Source organism: Chaetodon trifascialis, chromosome 5 (assembly GCF_039877785.1).
Source record: "Chaetodon trifascialis isolate fChaTrf1 chromosome 5, fChaTrf1.hap1, whole genome shotgun sequence".
Taxonomy (NCBI): Eukaryota; Metazoa; Chordata; class Actinopteri; order Chaetodontiformes; family Chaetodontidae; genus Chaetodon; species Chaetodon trifascialis.
In genome coordinates, this window is record NC_092060.1 from 23,062,133 (window position 1) to 23,082,797 (window position 20,665).

Sequence of the window (20,665 nt, forward strand, 5' to 3'; positions counted from 1 at the left end):
ATTACACTGGAAAAGCTGGATGGTAAGTGATAGAGGACAACCTTGTGGGACTTGCATGAAGCTGTATTTTCAAGGCTAGCACAGACAGCAGCAGCAACAAACCTCTACATGTTGTATATGTTCTCATCTTCAGCTGTGCATCTCAGAGGACCACTGTGTAAATCTATTCTGAGACACCATTGTGGGTACTAGCACACAGAAAAGGCAACAAAGAGCACAATGCCCAGTTAAATGTATAGGAAAGAGGAGTACAAGATGGCAAGCAGCTATGCACTTTACTTTGAAGGGGGTACTCAGGGCAAACATGCAGACCACCACAGGCCTCCAACCTTCAGGCAACACCACCCTGGGTGGTACTCCAGGATTGATCTGGTGAAGCTATAAATGTGGACTATGCAAAGTTTACTGCATGGGCTGCAAATCAAATGCAAACCATGTGACAGTTAATAGCCACCCACACACTGAAAAGAGAAGGAAAAGTAACAACTAAAATACACAAAAAAATGTTTTAATACTACAGCATATTTCAAAAGAAGTTTTTTCCTAACCACCCGAGCAACTCTTTCAAAATTTGCCAACACATCAGTTTTTCATTTCCTCACATTTCTCTGGTGTGAGGCACCATTTCTGATAATCATCAATATTTGTGACCCAAGTATTACGTGCAGCTGACTTATGTGGTGCTCTTTCAAGCTTTAGAGCTTGAACTAACTGTTGATAATGCTGCCACACTGCACTGTCCACGATATCCTGAAACTGCTTTGATATTAACTTAATACAACTTGTTTTCAATAAATTAACCCTTGATTAATTGATCCAATCCCAGGATTGGATTGGATTATGACCACATAGTGTAGCTTTTAATCAAACCATTTTAATTACAGATTCTCCATACAATACATATGGGAAATATTTGCCATCACATTTCCATAAATACCAATCTCTTACCTGACTCGATTGCTGCAAAACTTGGTGAACTGCGGCTGGTTGAGGTGTATCAGTCGAGCATCTTCTTGGTCAGCTAGGGACGTCTTTTCTGATGTGTCCTCTGTCTTTTCATATCCTGCAGCATGGGGAAAAAACATTCTATAAGAAAGTGAATCTGCTTTGAGCACAAACGAACTCAAGATGGAAAGGTGTTTTGAAGTTTTTGAGCTGGTGCGTGTCGAAAAGTCCCCAAAGGAGACTTTGGAGTCTGTAAAAGACAATTCAGTAATTATAACATTCAGAGTAAAAACTGCAGAGAATGCAGTTGACCTTGGAGCCTTAGACAGCTTAGATATGAAAGTTCACATTGTGATCACATTCTGTTTCATTTGTTTTACACAGCCTTGTTTTTGGAATCGGGGTTGTACAGTCTGACTCTTACAACTTGCTGTGAATTAAATATCAGAAATATTTTTTTATTCACATGCTTAACGGTGAGAACGTCATACATTTACATTGCGATTACACAACAGTGACACATACTGTATCTAAGATAAGACATCAGACTTTTGCACTCGTGTGAGCTGTGCATGTCCTGCTTACAAAACTCTATAAAGTTGATGAGGTCAAAATCTGGCCAAGGTTAACTGCCTTTGTTAAAAACATTTTTTAGGCAGTAAATGTTCATAGTCTAATTACTTAAGAGACTTTTCAAAGCTCACATTTCAGCAACTGCCTCTGAAGACTTTCCATTTGTTGCAGGAAACGTGTTGTGATTAGAGCTGGGAATTTCCTGTCCAGAATGACATCCTGCTGTGTGGACTAATTTGTTATCTGAATCAGCTACAGCAATGTGGTGACAGATAACTACTGTACAGAGGTAGTGTACATGTTGAATATTCATTCCCCAAACCAAATGCATAAAAGACAAGCTTACAGAACTCATTCATTCCTCACTCAAATATTATGCCTTATTCTGACCACTGAATGAAACATTAAATGTTTAATTGACAGAAGTCTCCACGCACTCCTACATATACTCACATACCATTATTAAATACTAAAAAAAACACTTGTTCTGGAAGGATGACTATTTTTCTCTCCATCTCTGAATGGAGGCAGCAGCAGCTGCACCCACCAAGTTCAACCAAGTGGGATGGAGCGATGTTGGTTAAATCAGTACATCAAATGAAGGCTCTACGTGGGTTGCAGAGATGCTTAGGCGTGCATTTTCCCAATTTTTAAAAAACACTCACAAATATTGTTATTTTTGAGATTGGCAAGAGGCATTTCTGTCTTGCTTTGCCTCTGCAGGCAAGTTCTAAAACATCACAGACGGACACCATGTCCTGTTTCTTTCCATGCTAGAGACAGGTGCTGCGTCATGAAAAAAGGATGTCTAGGGATGTTGCGGGAATATATCAAGCCTCTAGCTTGAAGATGCTTACTGCAGTGCGGGATTACAAATAGGAAACACACCAAAGAATCTCTCTACTGAACACACAGTGACTGGCAAAGATGTACAAGGACTGGAATGGATGTACAGTGAAATTTCAACCCTATACCTCCCCAAAAGATCAAAATACATACAATATATGATGTTTTTTTTAAAATACAATTTCTGGTGTTCACAAACCAATACATTGCAGTGTACAGACACTGTGAAATGAAATGAAAGCGAAATGATAACATGAAACTTGGCCCTGGTAATATTTACAGGTCGCAGGTTCAGTCTTTGGGCTAACTGTTCAGGCAACATGATATTGAATGCAGAGCTGAAAGAATTAGTCAATTAATTAATTAGTCGATCAACAGAAAAATAATCAGCAACTATTTTCTAATCGATTAATCATTTAAAAACAGTGAAAAAATGCTGCACAGCGGTGGGTTTCATTTGGTCGCCTCTCAATGGCATCATATCCACTCTACCCCCTCTAGTTGGTATAACGTCCACAGAAACATGGGATACATCAGAGAGCGGGAAAGGAAGCCAGTGTAGCTAAGTAAGCTAGCAGCATTGCTACTCTTTGTATCGCTCATCCCTAATGGAACACGATTAGTCATTTTCATCTGCAATGGCACTTGTTTAGCAGTGAAGACAACAACTCCCATGAACCCTTGCTACTTCACGGCACCATCAAAGTATGTCTTTTGTTACTGTTGTGACTGAGGGACCCCCGGCGGCAGAAATTGCATAATGTGTGTTGAAGCACCATTTGAAGATGAAATAACTGACACACGTACAGACGTAGATTTGACAGGGATCATCTTGTGTGCAAGATGAGAAATGATTAAAAAAAAAAAAAAAAAAAAAAAAAAAGATTCCCAAGGTTCACATTTCCCTATCCTCCTGTTTTAATTGATACGTCTGGGTTAGTGGCCTGTGCACTGCCAATAGAGCACTACTGTAAAACACTTAAGTCAACAGTATTCATAGACTCTCAGGTTGCATTCATGTGATCCAGTGGGTGCTGGACTGTCCTACCTAGCAAGCAGTAGCAGTGGTGTCAAGGGTTACGAGGTAAGCGCAGGCATAGCATAGCTTCTGGAGTGTAAAAATGGAAGGAAGGGGGACACGTGAGGGAAGCTGGCTGCTTGAAATATCAACAACAACAAAGCACAGTGTTATAAGGTACTGTAACTGGAGCCCCTGCCGGATGTGCACCAGTTGCAACATGCCCCCCTCCCCCGTCTGCCTACAGTATTTCTTTCACGTCATGTCAAGTAAGAGGAAACAAAGAGGAAGGCTGACACAGTCTTCAAAGTCACACTTGCAACTTTCTCTGCTCTCTTTTCCCCCTCTTAGTCTCACCTTACTCTTTGCACTTTCCCACTCATGTTACAAACTCAAACCCTGAACCTTAAATTACAGCTCTTGTTATTTTAATGATCCACTTGGCTTAGCACAGAGGATTACTGAGGAGCGACTGCCAAACCTTCCTTCTTCCTACCATCATCTCCTGATAGTTCCTCTTCTTAGCATGTGCTCTTGGACTAAAAATAACTGGCCCCTTGTAGTCATTTGGTCACCGGGGGAAACATGGGTTGGCTATCCCAGCCCTGTTATGCAAGACGTCAGATCAGCATAGGTGGTTTATTGGATTAAAGGGTGTGTGGATCCAGGGAGCAACATGAGATTAAGGGGCCTACTGATTAAGCAGGGAAACTTCCTACCATGATGTCAGTGATTATCACATGTACTGTTTAGGTAAAGGACCAATATAGCCTAGATGCATGGTGTCCACAATATGGTCCAGCCAACTTCCTTGAAGTTCATGACACTTGTCTTTCTTTTTTTTGTATACAGTGGGGAAAAAGGGTTGTCTAGAAATCAAAAGAGAGACTGGCTGTTTTTGAATTTGGAGCATGTCTATAATATGAGAGATGTAAGAATTACTTGCCCAGATTTCACCATAATCAATTTGAAAAACACTTTTCAGAACTCTGCAAACACATTTTAACAGGGGTTCAATCATTCACACAAAATAGGACACAGTGAAACTGAATTTGTGAATAGTGGTATCTTAATGGGATCTAAATTTGGCTCCGAGAGAAGTATAAAAGTTATTTCAAGGCCAGGTGAGGATTTACAGAAACATGACCTCTTAAACCTTAGAAGCAGTGTAATGGCAAGTGCCGCCACAGCATTACATAATACTCTAAAAGTGTTGATCCACTGATCCTACATCACCTTGGTGGTAGGAGGTCCCTCCTTGAGAGCAGTTAAGTTCCATCCTCTTTGCGTGTCAGTAGGCCTAGCCTCTTCAGTCCAACATTAAAACAGACTTTGCAGCCAAGAGCTCACCTGGTAACACTGAGAAGACAGGTGGTTGGGAATGAGTAACAGCACTGAGTAAAGGTGAGGAAAAGGACATTGACTCAAAGGCAAGCTACTTGAATCTGGAGGCAATTTAAGTGCTGTAGACATTCTGCAACCAATACTGTGCCATTTGCAGTATCAGAGACCAACACTGCAAAATACAGCATCAATGTCACAGAAATGGAAAATATTTCCCACAATATTTTTATTCTCAGTGATTTTCCTTTGGGCGCCCTGGTGGCCTTGGGGTCAAGGCGCCTGCCAAGAACTGCAGCATCACAGGTTTGTGTCCAGCTGGGGGTGTTTGCTGCATGCCAATCTCTCTCTCTCCTTGTTTTCTGTCAAATCTCTACTGTACACCATTTGAAGAAGGCAACAATGCCCCAAAAATGATTTCTTGAAAAGTCATGAGTGTTCATAATTTTAGTTTTGAGTGACATTCTTTTTGCAGCACTAATTTGTGGCCGGTGTTTATGAGATATCAAACCTCCTGCACAATCACCTGTCAACAACAATCATTTATATGCCAAACACAGATCTCAGCTTGCACACAAATGAACAAAGCCAGCAAACAAAGCAAGTCAAGAAGCCAAATCTTTAAGAGGCTCAACTGATCATGGAATTAGTGTGTACATATGAGAAATGAAAACAGGACGCAGACATAGTTGGTGACTGCAGCTTAAGGCCTGTGTGAAATAGCAGGCCAGAGGAGTTGGCTGAGCAGCCGTGATTGATGTTGTGTCTCTGTGTTCTGAATGAGCCCTCGCAGCAGGAGCCTGTGTGCTGGTGTAGGCCAGGTGCTGCAATGCACCAGTTGCAGCTGGTACTGCTACTGCCTAACTTAGTCCTTCTGCTTTCTCTGTTTAGCAGCTTTGACAGAAAGGGCTGTCTACAAAGTTAAAGAAAAAGCTGTGGACAATAACAAACGATTATGTCAAATATGCAAATTTTAGTATTTTAACATATGTGCAGTATACTGGTATGGTTTGAAACAAAGGTGACAATAGCACTATTATCAATCATTCTGCATTTTACAAGGTAGCAGCCTGAATTTAAAAAAATGGGAGCAGGAAATAGATTTGAATAGACCAAGGGTATAACACTGTCATATGTTTGTCCCAAACTGGACCTGTTATTGTCTCGTTTCTACTGAATATGCCCTATAAACCACATATTATAAACCTCTTATTAGTCTAAAACAGTCTAATTACAGTCTATGTCTTGGCACATACAAACCACTCAACTTAACATTCAGCATTCAAGTGTGACTTTCAACTGGACTGTCTGAGCACTGCATTTAGTTGAGTGTCTGAATTCAAAGTATAAAAACTATGCACCATAAAATGCCTTAGAAAATTCCCACAATGGAACAAAAAAATGTAGTCTCCATAGCATAAATTTTGTGCAACAAATCCTGCAATGCAATGCTTCACCTCCGAGAGATGTGTATAATAAAGTTATGCAAGTACACCTGGCAGTGATGGTGTAAAATGTTGATGATTCATAGGCAAGATTTTGGACACAGTCCCAGAAAGGTAGGACAGTGTGTCAGCTGTTACCCTTTAACCATGCTAGTCAGGTTAGCCCAGCACATATAACGAGCAACAGTTGTATGGAAAACACTAATGAGGAGCCAGAGCTTGAAGAGCCATCCACATCATCTTCTGTTTTTGGACAAATTCAGGTTCCAAGTAAATCATAGCAACACTGGGCAATAAATAGGGGATCTACAGTAAGCAAAAAATACATAACAAACAGCTGTTTATTGCTGCAGATATGCAACAATACCCAGTCATAAAAATACAAATGCTTGATCCTCACTGCAACGTTTCTTAGTTTTATATCTAAATTGTCTTTTCTTTGGTTTCTGATAGATTACGTCCTGACCACCTTCTTTTGTGTACTGTAATGCTTTTTGGACAGCTAGTTGGTATCAGAGCAGCCTTATGTCCGGTTAGAATTAGTGCTTCTCAAGTCTTCAAGAGCTACTTGATTTCCAGGTTTTTTTGTAAGAGCTACTATTCTCACACACCTGATCCAATTAAAGGCTGCATATTGAACACTTTAATTGGATTAGAAGAGCAGAAGTAGAGCTAGAGCCACAGAGTGGTCAGCGGGGCTTGAGGAGTTGCCAGAGAAACACTGGTCTGGGACTGTGGCCCGGCAATTCCACAATTCCAGTTGAACAGGGTGAATAAAACCAGACCTCTTGTATTTTACACTACCAACTCATGTCAGCACAGTTTGGTTTCAAAATGCTGTGCTGTTTCAGTTGACTTACCAAAAGTAACAATGGAAACCAGCTTGACATTAATGTGAACCCTAACTGTAACATTGGCCCTCATCAAATTTAAAAGTTACAAACAAGGCCAACCCTGACAGGCCAACACCATCCAGGGTCCATCATCAAAACAGCCTTTCCCCAGCCTCTCCTCGACAAGCATTAATAACCTAGTTTCCACCACACTGAGTGGATAATATACTCAGCCACTACCACAGACGTCTCAGTGGGAACTGCTCTTAATATTCCCTGGTGGACACTGTGCATTTTCTCAGCACTAATTTCATTAACTGCAGGCGTGTCATGGCTCAACTACCCTGACATCAATAAAGAGAGCAAGAATGGGAAACTGGGCGGATACTCACTGTTCATATAATTCTTAATCTGTGCTATATTAGGCTTCATAACAACACCTTTCATCTATTAATGGGACCACCATATTATCCATTCTAGGTGGCTGCATAAAAACAATGTAAGAGGCAGGGAAAAAGAACAGAGGAAAGAGTAACAAGGAGCCAGAAAACACTCAGTAGAGTAGAGAGCAGAAGCACACAGCTCTGGAGGGGAAGCCTCTAGAGGAAGGATCAATGCCATCGAGTGTCGTAATGAGTTTGGATGCATGCCAGATGTCAGGATTATTGCTTGTGTCAGCCAACAGACAGACGGGTGGAACAATAGTCACAAGGGGCACGTATTTTGGAGAGTGTGCCCAATGGGAAAAAACTGGGCCCAGCATGGCTTGGCATTGGCCAAGGCATGCCGGTGTTCCCCGGTCTATCTTTTTATCCCTTCCTGAGCACTGCAGGTTACAGAGACACTCTGAAACCACTGGGCGTTGGAAATTCCTTCTGTGAGAGTTTCTCTTTTAAGAAACTGAAAGTATGTCAATCAGATTGTTATTTCTATTGTTACGGCTAATTATTGTATGTCTCCACATCAAGTGTAGTCTCTTAATAACTGCTAACAATCATGGATACAAAGTAGTACACTTCAAAGACTTTGAACAACCAAACTCTAAAACTTAATACTCTGGAATTAAATGACTGTCCCTCAGCAGTCATATGATAAACCATATAGAGCTGACCAACTTAACCTTCAAAATACATCCCTAAAATATGGTTAGTATGTTGCCTCCTGACTGTCAGTAACAGTAACAGCATTAATCCTTGTTTTCAAAATAAGAGGATCAACCGTTATTATAGTTGAGATATTTTTAGCAACCGCATCTTATTTCTGGCTATTCATGTTAGACCTCAAATAAAGCTTTTATGACAAATCATAAAAGATGTCATGTCACCTGCTGGCTGCATTTTACAACTTCTTTTGGTCAGCATCTGCTATATCCATGATTACACAGTGACGATTGAGTTGGCTCCATGACTAAAGCCTTAAGATTGTTCAGAAAAGTCCATGAGTCGATACCGAGGGGTCTAACATCCATCTAGATGCAAAACAAAACGTAAAAAGGCTTTCTGTTCTTCTAGAAACGGCTCCAAGCAGAGTTTAATCTAACTGTTCAAATATTAAACAAGCATGAGAAAGTTGTACGCTGGTCAATAAAGTGTAGATGAGGAGCCACGCGACCTGGCCACATCTAGGCTCCCACACGATTCATTCAATAATACCAGGGTGGGTGGGGACAGACAGCTGGGGCTGCTGACATTGATCTAACATGAACAAATGAATGGCAGCCAAAGAGGCTTTGTGAAGAAAAACTGCATCAAATACTTTGCTGAAAAAAGAAAATGCAGAGGATATGACAAGTGTGACCTGGCTCCAGTAGAAACGTTTAGACCACCACATAACAAGTACCTAAACAGAAGTAAGACAGAAAGGTGAGGTGTAATATGGAGTTCAACATTGTCAGTCTGCACATTGGCTACCTTAACCTGAGGCTATCTACCACAGTGATTAGGGTCACACTCGTTCCAAATCCCTGGGCTTCTGGATTTCTCAATCTCACAACCCAGTGAGCCATTTATATCCTCTCATCACCACCAAAGGAAAATCTGCACATGATTAATTTATGCCAGATTAATATTTCAGTAGACAGAGCAGCCACAGTCTATTCATGGCAATCAAAGTTCCAGAGATGAAAGCCCCCCCCCAGTCTCAAACCATTTGTGAATGGGTTCGGGGGAGGCTAGAAGGGGATACAGATACTGCCTCGATCTAAGCAACAGTAACATCCATAAGTCGCTTATCAGATCACAATGCTGTAACCAGCACTCACAACAACAACAGGGCAGCTGCAGAATTAATCCCCCTCCCCATTTGGCTCAGTCTGGATCCCCATAGGCTCAGGCGGGCTACAGTGGGACGGACAGTCCAGGGACAACATAAGGCAGCTGGGGCTTGCTGTGACATCACAGGGCTGGCCTGGCTTAGCTTAGCGAGGGATCTGCAGGGACAGAAACCTTTCCACTGTGTGCGACTTTATGAATGGTAAAACGGAAGAGCGCATGGCATGCAACACAAAGGTCTGCAAACAGGAAACAGACCTTGTGAATCCCAGTCATTCAGTGTTGTGTCAATGTTATGCCTGACCACCAACTGTTCCTTGTCTTCATCAAAATACATACACATAAAATAATACACCAGGTCATACTCAGAACAACACATAAGTTGTCAACAACTTGCTTGAGGTTCCTCCACGGCTGTTAGGGAAACAACCTCAGTAGTGGTGAAAGAAAATGGTCAATCGATTAGTCCACTGACAGAAAATTAATGAACAAATGTGTTATCAGTAAGGTTATTCATCAAGCAACTAAGAGTTTACAGCTGTGCCAGCAGCACTGTGAGGCTACTTCAGCTGAATGTTAACATCAGCATGTTGATTCAGGCACGTTTATCACATTTACCATCTTAGCTTATCTTCACTTCTTAGCAAGCTAATATCTGTTAACTAGCACTTAACACAAAGCAGAGCTGCAGGTGGTGGGAAATCACCAGGTGGAAGGAAACATGAATGTCTGTACAAAATGTCATGGGACTAGATCTCATAGTTGTTGAGATATTTTAGTCAGGATGAAAGCGGTGACCAGATCAACCGACTGACTAAGCAGCATTACCATCCCTCAAGTCATACGGTAAGTATTCTAAAAACGCCAAACATTTGTCACTGCTAGCCTCTCAAGTGTGATGATTTCTCTGTTTTATAGGATTTCTAATATAGCACATCTGGGCAAGGCATGTTTTCCATTATTTTCTGAAGTATAATGGACAAAAAAGCTTAGCTGAAAAAATAATGACTAGATTAAAATCAACAATCAAAATGATAAGGAGTTGCAGGCAGTCCTAAATCTCAGGCATCCTAACAAAGTTTAAGTGTTAAAATCTGCTCCTTAGTGACAACAATTGATCTCTTTCTGTCTTCACAGGTACAAATGTACTGAAACCACTGCAAGTTTCCTAGTTTTGCTACTACATGCCACAATGGGATGTTACATGTTTTTGGCTGTGTCATTGTTGTAAGGCCAGATGGATTGGTGGTTTCATCTCCTGTCTGACCGGTTTGGTAAGCCTGTACTGAAGATAAATCATATCATTGGCTCTTTATACAGACTGCTTAAAATGGTTTAAGTTCATGCCAGAGCAGAAAATCAGGGGACATTCTATTTGTGAATGTAAAAGTAAGAATGTGGGGGTGGAGGGGGAGAGGTGTGTATGTCATTTAACTTTGTCACTGGAGAGCAGGAGTTCACCTCCTGCCTCCTGCCGACTGCCGACAGTCAACACTGGTTTTCTATCTAGCCTTAACCAAACAGTTTTAGTTCTTTAAGCTTGATCATACCATAACTATGTTGCGCCTAGTGAAGGTACTGCATATTAGTTAAGGGGTGAATAAGTTTTTCATTTTTTCAAAACATGGATGAAGAGCTCGCCAAATGCTGTCAGAGCCTTTCTGCCACTGGCTGATCCATTCCACTGTCAAAGACAGCTAAATTCAATCAGCCTTACTAATTTCAATGTAGGCCTCGTTTTGCAGGAATGTGCCATGTTTAAATCTAAATATTCAACAAAAGTCAGTATTGGTATACTTACTGATAAAGACACATATTCATAATTAAAGCTCAGGATGCAAATCTGAAATGGGGGCAACAACCATACTAATTTATATCATATGTTTTCTAAAAATAGCTGTAATATCCAAATGGCTGAGCAACAACAGTTAATCCATCACAGTGTTTCGGTTATGCTCACTGACCTGATGTGACATGTTAGTAATGTGTTAGCTTAACAGGCAAAACTGTCACCTCCATCATTCAGAGCTAGAAAAGAAACATATGTGCACAACACACACATAATCCCTTTTGAGGATGCCATTCTTGTCTATTATTAATTCAAGACAAAAACCCAAGTAAGCCAAAATGCAGCACTATGGTCCAAGTGAGAACGTTCACTTCACTCATTGGTCAGATATGTCTGGGGCGGGAGCAAGAACGTAAACACAGGAAGAAGATCCTGAAGGAAGCCTAATAGTCTCGGCCCAACCTTGCCTCATTCTCCAGTTAGCTGCTGTTAAATTTGCCCATCTGTATACAAATATGCAAAGCATACAGGAGCCGTTTCACTCCAACTTGCAGAGTACTCCTAACAATTGGATCAAATGAGGTCGAATCACATTCCCACGACAGACAAACCACCCCAGAGTTCATCTGGGACAAGACTAAGACCATCAACTCTCAAGGATCTCTGTCTGGTTGTTTAGTCTGCACCGCAGTTCAATCCACAGCTATCACAGCAGTTGAAACAAACAGCACTAACCAGAAAAACGCACCAGGGTTCATTTCAACCAAACCACGGGTTAAGGTGTAAGAACCCTTGGCTACAACTTTATATTGTACCTGCTGCGTTAACTATGCATGCCAACATAAGTCCCAGATCACCAAAGGCCACCTATTCAGAACCAGAACTCTCAAGTATTTGCAAAAGACAGTAATCATAATAAGGGTGCACTGTAAACACATTAAAAGATAGCAAATACTGCCATGAAATGAGTCCTTAATGAATGTTTTAGGAGAACAAGCCATACATCTATGGAAGCAATACTGTGGCCTGGTTGGACATAAAAGTTGAGACGAGAAAGGGGTCATAAAATGCTTGAGATCTTGGGGGTCAAGGGCAGTAAGAGTTTCATCTTCCCAACCATTGAGGGTGTTGCTTCCCTGTCGAGTGCCTGCCGACACCTCTCTATCTGACCTTGTCAACCCGCTGTGACACGATCACATTGACTGTCTTCTGGCACGTGCAGGCATGCTGCACTTCCCTGCTGTTCATGCAGTGTGTGCATCTCATAGACAAACACATGCAGGCCAGAAACAAGACTTCAGCTCACCAGCAAAAAAAAAATATTTGATTGCAAATACAGTTTAGGACCTTTATTTTCAGTGTCTAATGCTGCTTTCATGAATTATTTGACATTTTGGAACAGGAGGACAGAGTTACTGTACATGTTATGAGCTGATGGCTCGGTTGAGGAGTATGGAAGATGTACTGCCCCGCGAGCATATTTGCAATGCAGCTTTTTAGTGTCTCGTAAATAACACTCGATCTGAGCAACATCACTGAGGATCTCCAGCTGACCTGCAGATGAGAGGATCTAATCAATTCGAGAGAATTGGTAGTTCAAGGACTCTTAAACCAGTCAAGACATTGGGACATTACAGCATTTGAGTTTAGGGCTACACAATTAATCTCAGGTTTCTTTAAATATTTTTGTAGATTACTTCAAAATAGCCAAGGTATTAATATAAAGGAAAGATACAGTATATTGATATTAGATCAGTACTATAAAATGTGGCTATATGGTGTGATATGATAATATTGTATCATTTTTTTCCTGGTTGTAAAATAAGTGACACTGATATTCATATACTTTTCAAAGCTTATCTAACTTTTCTAGCTGAATAAAGGCCATCATATTATTATGTATTCACATAATGCAGTTTCTTGTCAATGGGCAATCCTCATAACACTGTCTGCCAATTTCTCACTCATCAGCTCACAGATCTTCAGGTCAATATAAAGATGTGCATGACCAAACACTAGAATAGGTTCTTAGACTCTGCATCCATCTCTGTGTGGACAAGTGAGCACGAGCATCCCCTTCCTCACCATGACCTGCCACATCCACTTTGTTTTACAGACAGGGGAGAATCACTGAGGCTAGGGAAACTGGGTATCTGAAGAAACACATATTAGAGTGACTGCAGGTTAGTGATGGAGGCAGCCCATTAAGCGGAAAGTAGAGGAGTGGAAATGTCCCATGCCGGCACATAGACAGGGTAGAGAGGCCCGAGGGGACTTGATATGACACACCAGCAGCCCCAGACAGGGGATTTAGTGGCATGTTGGGCTTTTGTGCCACATTATTATCAGCCAGTGATCCGCCAGGCACATGGGCAGCTCTCGATCCCTTCAGAAGGGAGCAGTCTATCCCCCTCCAGTCTCCCTCCCCATGCTGTAGCCACTATTCAGACAGACTGAGGCTTAGCTGGTGTTATTGAAATGCTAGGGGGGAACATCCTGCTTCACTTACATTTGGAAAAAAATCTTGAGAATGGCATAAAGGTAGAGCTGTAATGCTTGAAGAAGAAGCAGACTACTTTGTGTCATTCAAAACTAGCATGTGGGCAATCAGATGCTAAGGAGCACCTTCTATCATGTGAATCAGCTGACACGAAAGGACAAGCATTTGGTTTTTTGATAGATTCATCCTCACAGGACAGGCTTACCTGCCCATCTCCACCTTAAGTGTCAATTGTGAGAAGGGATTTGGTCTGTCTGCAGATAAGCATACAAGCTAAGGCGGCAAACAGGGTGCCTCTTCCCATCTGTCTAGCCTTAACTTGCATGGCTTCCGTCAATCAGCTTTCCCATCTAGACAGTGGAAGCAGGCATTAAACGCGTTCCGGCCAGTCATAGAAATGTGCATTGGAGAGATTAATGACTAAAAGGTGCCTGTCTGTCATCGCAGGTTCACACATTAAACATGTTGATAGCTACTGACGTCACCTGTACCCTAAGTGTCCTAGATAAGGTTATTTTGGCAACACATGCAGGCACAGACTGGCAGTGATGTCGGATGTTTCCACAGCTCAGCGGAGAAGAGTGACAAGGAGTGGAGCGGCACGTGGTGGGCAAGACTGGGGAGTGTGCAGCATGGGGAGCTGACGGACAGGCCGCTGATGGATTAGGTGGTAAGCCTGGCAGAGGGCTGCCCTTTCTAGATGGATGCCTGCCTGATGCACTGTGGTGATTAAAAAATAAAACTGAAGGGTGGGGAGTGTGCTTAGGCTCTCATAGAAGCAGCCAAAAAGAAATGTTGCAGAACAGACGCGTGATTGAGCAAAATAGCAGGATAGATATAGAGCCATAAAACTGGAAATGTTGACGTTGGAGCAGCAGCATAGATCATCAACCTGGCATGGCATTAGAGGTGACGGCATCCAACATTCATTAGTTCTATGGAATCAAGTAAAAAAACAGCAAAATTGTTTGCTCTTTGCAACCTTTAAAGTTAGTGTGTGGTAGTTGGGGGTTGACAGCAATAGCTGCTGCATAATTCATGTGTTCACTCTTGTGACTGCAGCAGCAGTTTTCTATGGAATCTATATGAGTATTTAATAATTTAGATTTCTTCCAGGAGGATACATGGGGCCTTCAGTGTCATAACTCTATACTTTCTATTGTAGTGTGCAGGGTGAGGGCTTTATAATTACCAGTTCTCAGGTGACATTTTAATACCAAGTCACAAGATGATGTAAAATGGTGTGAGCTCCACCCTAGAAGTCATGCACCATAAAAGAGTGTATTTCAGGGGAATTTCAATTCAACTGGTTTTAGTGGCATACTTGCATTTATTTTTATCTACGAAATTTGGGTAAAATCACTAGTCAGTTTTTCTTTTCCACATTCTAAACAGATATTAATTCATCATTACAGATAATTCATAACCATCTGTCCTACGGCCATAAATCAAAAAGACAATTTTACCACTGTGTAATTCGTTCTGTCACATAAAAAGTACTGCTGTACTCTAAATGATTGGAAGAATAAGAAATAGTGGCATAAAGGCTGCCCGTTGGGATATATGCAGGTATGACCATTATTCACTTTGTGGGCACAATTTTTGGTTTATATTGGAAATAACTCATTTTTGAGTTTGAAACATTCTCTGACTCAACCAAAATAGATTCAGTGGATTGTCTATGGAGTGGATCAATGCATCATTGGTAAAGATGCTCAATAATTAAATCTTCAAAAATCTAAAAAGGAAATAATGGTCACTGAGGCCAACATCAGAATCAATATTATTCATTCCACTGCAACACCATGGATATCAAGTCTATCAATTCAGACCTGGCCAAGAACTGTAACATTTAAAGAAAAGTGATGAATTGTGGTTTAAATGAATGCAAATGTATGCATATAAATTTGTAATTAACAGAGGAATCAATGGTGCGTTACATCATAGATACAGATAAGCTGACTGATATGTTGCGCACCAAAACTTCAGCATATCACAGGTTGGTTTTAGTCTTGTGCTTCTCTGCTGCAGCTTTTAGACAATCCTTCATGTTCAAAAACACTGAATTTTTAAATTGAGTCGCATGTCTCTTTAAAAATGTATTTCCCACGCTCCCAGCTACTTGGATGAAGGGCCCAGTTCGGGAATACTTCCTATATGAACACACATTATTTTATCTGCAGACTTAATGAGCGATGCGAATATTAGGCATCCATATCAACGTGCCCTCATCGTGTACTTCTTGATGGAACAACTTATGTAGAAGTATATAAACTCTAAATGTAAGGAAGTTCATTCTAATTCACTTTAAGAGGCCAGACTACTTGCTTTAGCAGCCAAAACAATATACTTAACTGCAATAACTCATGTTGAAATATCTGCCTGAGCCTACCGTTCTAAATCAAACATAAGCCGTTCCAAATCAAACCATAAATAATAACAATACGATATGTTATTGATCCCTGCAGATAAATCCTGCCACAGTCCAGAGAGGTCAGAGGTCAGGGTCTGCCACAAATATGTGACAGCAGGAATCTAAAGACATCATAATGAAACCCTATAGGACTGTGCATCTGCAGCCAGCAATAAGCCCGTATGTGTCCAGCATTGGTGTCCTCCTGGATAAACAAACAATCCTTAACACCCAACTTACTAAGCAGCCTTTGGAGCCCTAAAGGAGATCCCCTTGTGAGAATTCAAGTCACTTAAGTAATGTGTATGTATCCATATCCTCTTTCCCTTGCAAACACAACTGAGGTGCAATGGAAAGTTACTGGTGCAGTGAAGGAGTGAGGGTCCCAGCCGAATTACAATGGCTGTATTATTAAACCCACGGTACTGCAGATGCCATGGACACTTGTTATTATGCTTTTAGACTTCTGGCTACTGACACTAAGCATCAACTTTCAATACTCCTGGTGACATCTCCTGATTTCTGGCATGTGGGTACCTTTGTGGTGGGCTGGACATAGCTGGGGGTGTCCCAGTCTGGATGGGTGCCAGGTTTGCTGTGTCAGGTGCACTTTACACTAGTTTAAGTTTCAGATGCTTTATGCAGACTACAGATACACATTTGATAAAGCGTTATTTTAGGGGGAAAAAAAACTATTTTACCTGCAAATTTTGGGACCTCAGTAGACTTTCTCTTTGGGATAACTTTCATTGAAATTAGTTCCATTAAAACTGAACGAGTTCTTTTCTGGAGATTCCTTTAGAAAACTCTCAAGGCCCCCGGGGTTTCCTTGACCCCTGCTGGGGCACCGTTACTCGCAGTTTTAGCTAGCAAGTTATTGCACTGTAACGTACTTCCAGACAGCTACTGGTCGGCCTCCTTGTAATAACAAGTGAGCGTGAATTTCAAACATTTCTCCAACACATACATAAAATTGTCTTTACATACCTTCTGCCCGGGTACGAAGATCAGACATCGTTCTCTGGACGGGCGGCATCTCTCCACGCACAGCCGGGCGACGGCACCTGTCAAGCGGCTGCGGCTTGTTAGTTCTGCCCCCTGTGGCTCCTGCTGCTTCTTCTCAACCGTCAAAGAATTAAAAAAAAACAAAAACGGCTAAATTCAAAAGAGGAGCTTCTCTCACGCGGACAGTACTGCTGCGTGTTTACGGCTAATGAGGAGCATAGACGCGGCATGAACAACATTCATTTCCTGGTGGTGACAGAAACATGACCAGGAGCCCACGGCTTCATGGATCCCCCAGCATCCCAGTTCACACAGCGGATTATAGCGCCGATAGACGCCTTCGGTACAGCAGGAGTGGACACGGACTTACCATAAACTGACGTGAGGGGGACGGTGCCGCTTCACATTATGGACCGTACCAAATTCAGCCGCAGCGGGAGGGGGGGAAACTGAACATAATAACTGTTATTTCACCGTGGCTGAAAAATGTAAGTCTCGAAAATGTATTTTTCCGAGGACCTACAAAAAGTGCTAAATTTTAATCGGCAGAAGCTATAATGTTTAAGTTTTTAATATTGGTCAACAAATTGTTCGTTGTTGTTGACACCTCCCCCCACTGCAGGAGATGTTGTTCACAGGTTGAAGACACAACAATAGTACACTGGGTGGGAGTTGGCTTATCACAATTTCTCTTGTTTTTGTGTAACACTTCTTAATGTATTGTAAGTTATTACAGTGTCAGCAAATGAAGGCTTGCGCTATTTAACGGACCCTGACGTACATTGATTTATGCTCAAACGTGCTGTTTATATATTAAAAATATTTTGGTCTCATTATACTGCATTTTGCAAAACATTCCACTATCTTGGCATGTTCTTCTGTACGAAATTAACATATACCCCACCCATTTAGTTTTCAAATATACAATTCATTTTGTGTCTGTAAATAACAGAATACAGTGATGTTTATTGCAAAAATATTTTTAAGAAGCAATACATGTGGATTTTATAATTTATTATTTGATGTATTGCATCACACACCAGAAGTATATTGTTGAAATTACATTTGGATGATACTAAAAATCATACATTGTAATCTCTTTGTATTTCCTTTATGTTTAATTGTAGTGCAAACCATATTTAATTTACACAAATAATGAAAACCCTAAAATGTCAATATGTTATATCAGATATGTGTAAGGGATTTGGCCTTTGAAACAATAAGTCTGGTACCTTCATGTTAACGCATAAAACTACTGATTACTTTTGCCAATAAGTTGTTTTATTATTGCTGTAGGCTATTGTTTAATTTTTTGTTCTTGGTGTTTTATCATTTAATATAAGATTTCTAGATAAACAGAAAGCTGCCCTGTGACACAAAGACATCTACAGTGCAGAAATAGGACTCAACCAAATTGATCCCACAATGGCATTCACATGTGTTCGATATTGTATCATGATACACAGAGATCTGATAACATCTGCACTGAGACCAGGTGGACAAGGAGTGTTTACAAAAGTGTGATATGTTACAGACTGATGCATAGACCTAAATAAAAAGAAATGTGTCTCTATTAAGCAGGAAGGTGACCTTCTTTCAACCTCTGAAAGAAGGCTGCAGAGCATCAGAGCCTAATTCAGAGTCAGATGAGAAGATTACTTCATCTGTGTGTGAGAACTAAAGAGACTGGACATGGTTCATAGTACAAAGGCTGGACACAGGTGTAGTTGGCTAGCCATTAAGAATGGGGAAGGGAAGACAGTTCAAAAGCTGTCCTAAACCGTGAGCAAGCCTGTCAACAATACATCCAAGAATCACCTGACTGGAACTACAAAAAGTGTCCAGTTCCAAGAAGCTCACTTTGAGTCACTGGACTTGATAAGATGTCCATCCATCAGACGCTGCACCGGGACTGTTATTTAAAAAATAGCTCTGTCACGTTGAAGGACTTTGCCCCAAACAGAGCAGCAACAAAACAGTTTCAGCTACACGGACCATGTGGCTGCATAAAAAATAAACTGTAAAATTACCCAAAAATGTCTAATAACTGGTAACTCAGAGACCATTTCATTTAATGACCAGTCCTATCAAACAGTTGTTCAAGTCTTGGGAAAACTAAACTCACAAATATGTCAAAAATAAAACAGATCTGGACATCTACTGATGCACAAAAATGGAACCAAGCAGTCATAAGCAGACACTGGTATCAGGCACTGAGTTATTATGTGATTATTGTCTCGAGAGAAGCTCAGCAGAAGATCTAATCCGGGGTGACTCTCACACTGTTACTCTCTCCTGTACATCCCTCATTACTGTGCCACTCTCCTGTCATGAACCTGCTAACATGGACCCACAGATACCAAAAATAAAGTGTAAAAATAAGAAGAAAGCTGCAAGAATGACATATCTGCCTGGCTGCCGTACATACAGCAAATCAAAGTGAGTTCTCGTGTTTCACTGCAGTTGAAATGCAAATCACACAGGAGACAGCATTTGTACAGCAGCAGCACCACTGCAGTTGCCTGAGAGAACTGCAGTGTTACAGATACGCTACAATAGTCTGGTGTGTATATTGCACTGGCAGGGTTTTCATAATGCTGAGTGTCCTGCTTATGTGCATGTGTATTTACACAGAGGTTCCTCAGCTATTGCTGCCAGACTCCTTGCATATGTAATATGACACTCTTTGTTAGGATCTCTTGTATGGGAGATTCTGCTGCTGTTTTGAGCCGCATTCCCTTTAAAATTAAAATGTATTTGCTGTAGTGGGGATTAGGGGGAGATGAGATTACGCTTGTGCTTCTGAAAACATAAAATAGTGTGTGGGCATTGTGCATGAGCAGTGCAGTGGCAATTTAACAACAGAAGGCTGAATCTGTTTGAGCAAAGAGAATCTGTAAATTAAGATTTTGGTATATTCATGACAATAGTAAACATGCTTTTGTCCTGTTTTTTTTTTTTTTTTTAAATCTTAAATGCAGCTGTAAGTCCTAGTCCCAACAGCCCAAAAAAGCAAAAAGAAACACATAGAAAGATTGTAGACACTCAAGATTTACCACATCCAAAAATAAGAAATGAACACCTGAATATCTACGCCTCCTCCTGTGCTGCTGGAGACACATCTCTCCCAAAGATTTCCTTTCTTTCCCCCTCTCTGCCTAATTCAACATCAGCTTGCCACCACGGGGATTTGGCTCTGTAGCTCCCACGGTTGCTAAGCAACAGTGACAAGAAGCCTGCCTCTTCGATTGTGTGTGTGTGTGTGCGTGCGTGTGTGCTGGTTTTGTGTTTTATAGCAATCCGGTCCAAACAATGAGTCATTCAACCAGCCGTCCAAATTTCTACCACTGTCAGAATCTGTGTCAATTACAAACAGGCTGAGTGTTTTTGTCACTTTATTTTTATCTTTAACAGACTGACCTAAAAAGATTTCGCTGATACTCCCTCTGAGCACCTTTGTTTTTGATTCACTACTGCAGTGTAAGTATACATTTTGGCAGGCTGTGGCAGGCTGATTTTAGCACAAAATCTAACTTTGACATGACTTTACAATCAGGTATCAGGTTCATTTTATGTTTTTCCACAGCTCACATTAGCTATTCCAATATTGTATATGGGGAAATCCTGGTGACCCCGCAGATAACATGGCTTCAATTATCTGAATCTACATTGTCACTATAATGGTAA

General features: G+C 41.1%; 1 protein-coding gene across 12 annotated transcripts in view; it reads right to left on the bottom strand.

Annotated features, from left to right (window-relative positions):
- The window catches only part of atp8a1 (ATPase phospholipid transporting 8A1), a 99,614-nt gene extending 82,241 nt beyond the window's left edge, over positions 1-17,373 (bottom strand). For 11 of the 12 annotated variants that reach the window (XM_070963313.1, XM_070963312.1, XM_070963309.1 and 8 more), the window contains exons 1-2: positions 16,961-17,373; positions 949-1,063 (exon numbers count right to left, since the gene is read on the bottom strand). Coding sequence is in view for 10 of the 12 variants with exons in the window: in XM_070963309.1 (XP_070819410.1) it covers positions 949-1,063; positions 16,961-17,009 (164 nt within the window). In the remaining 2 variants the exon portion in view is untranslated. Of the gene's footprint in view, positions 1-948; positions 1,064-4,618; positions 4,732-16,960 lie in introns of those variants that run through there. The other variant, XM_070963305.1, reaches the window with a different exon arrangement.
- Between the last annotated feature and the right edge of the window lie 3,292 nt (positions 17,374-20,665).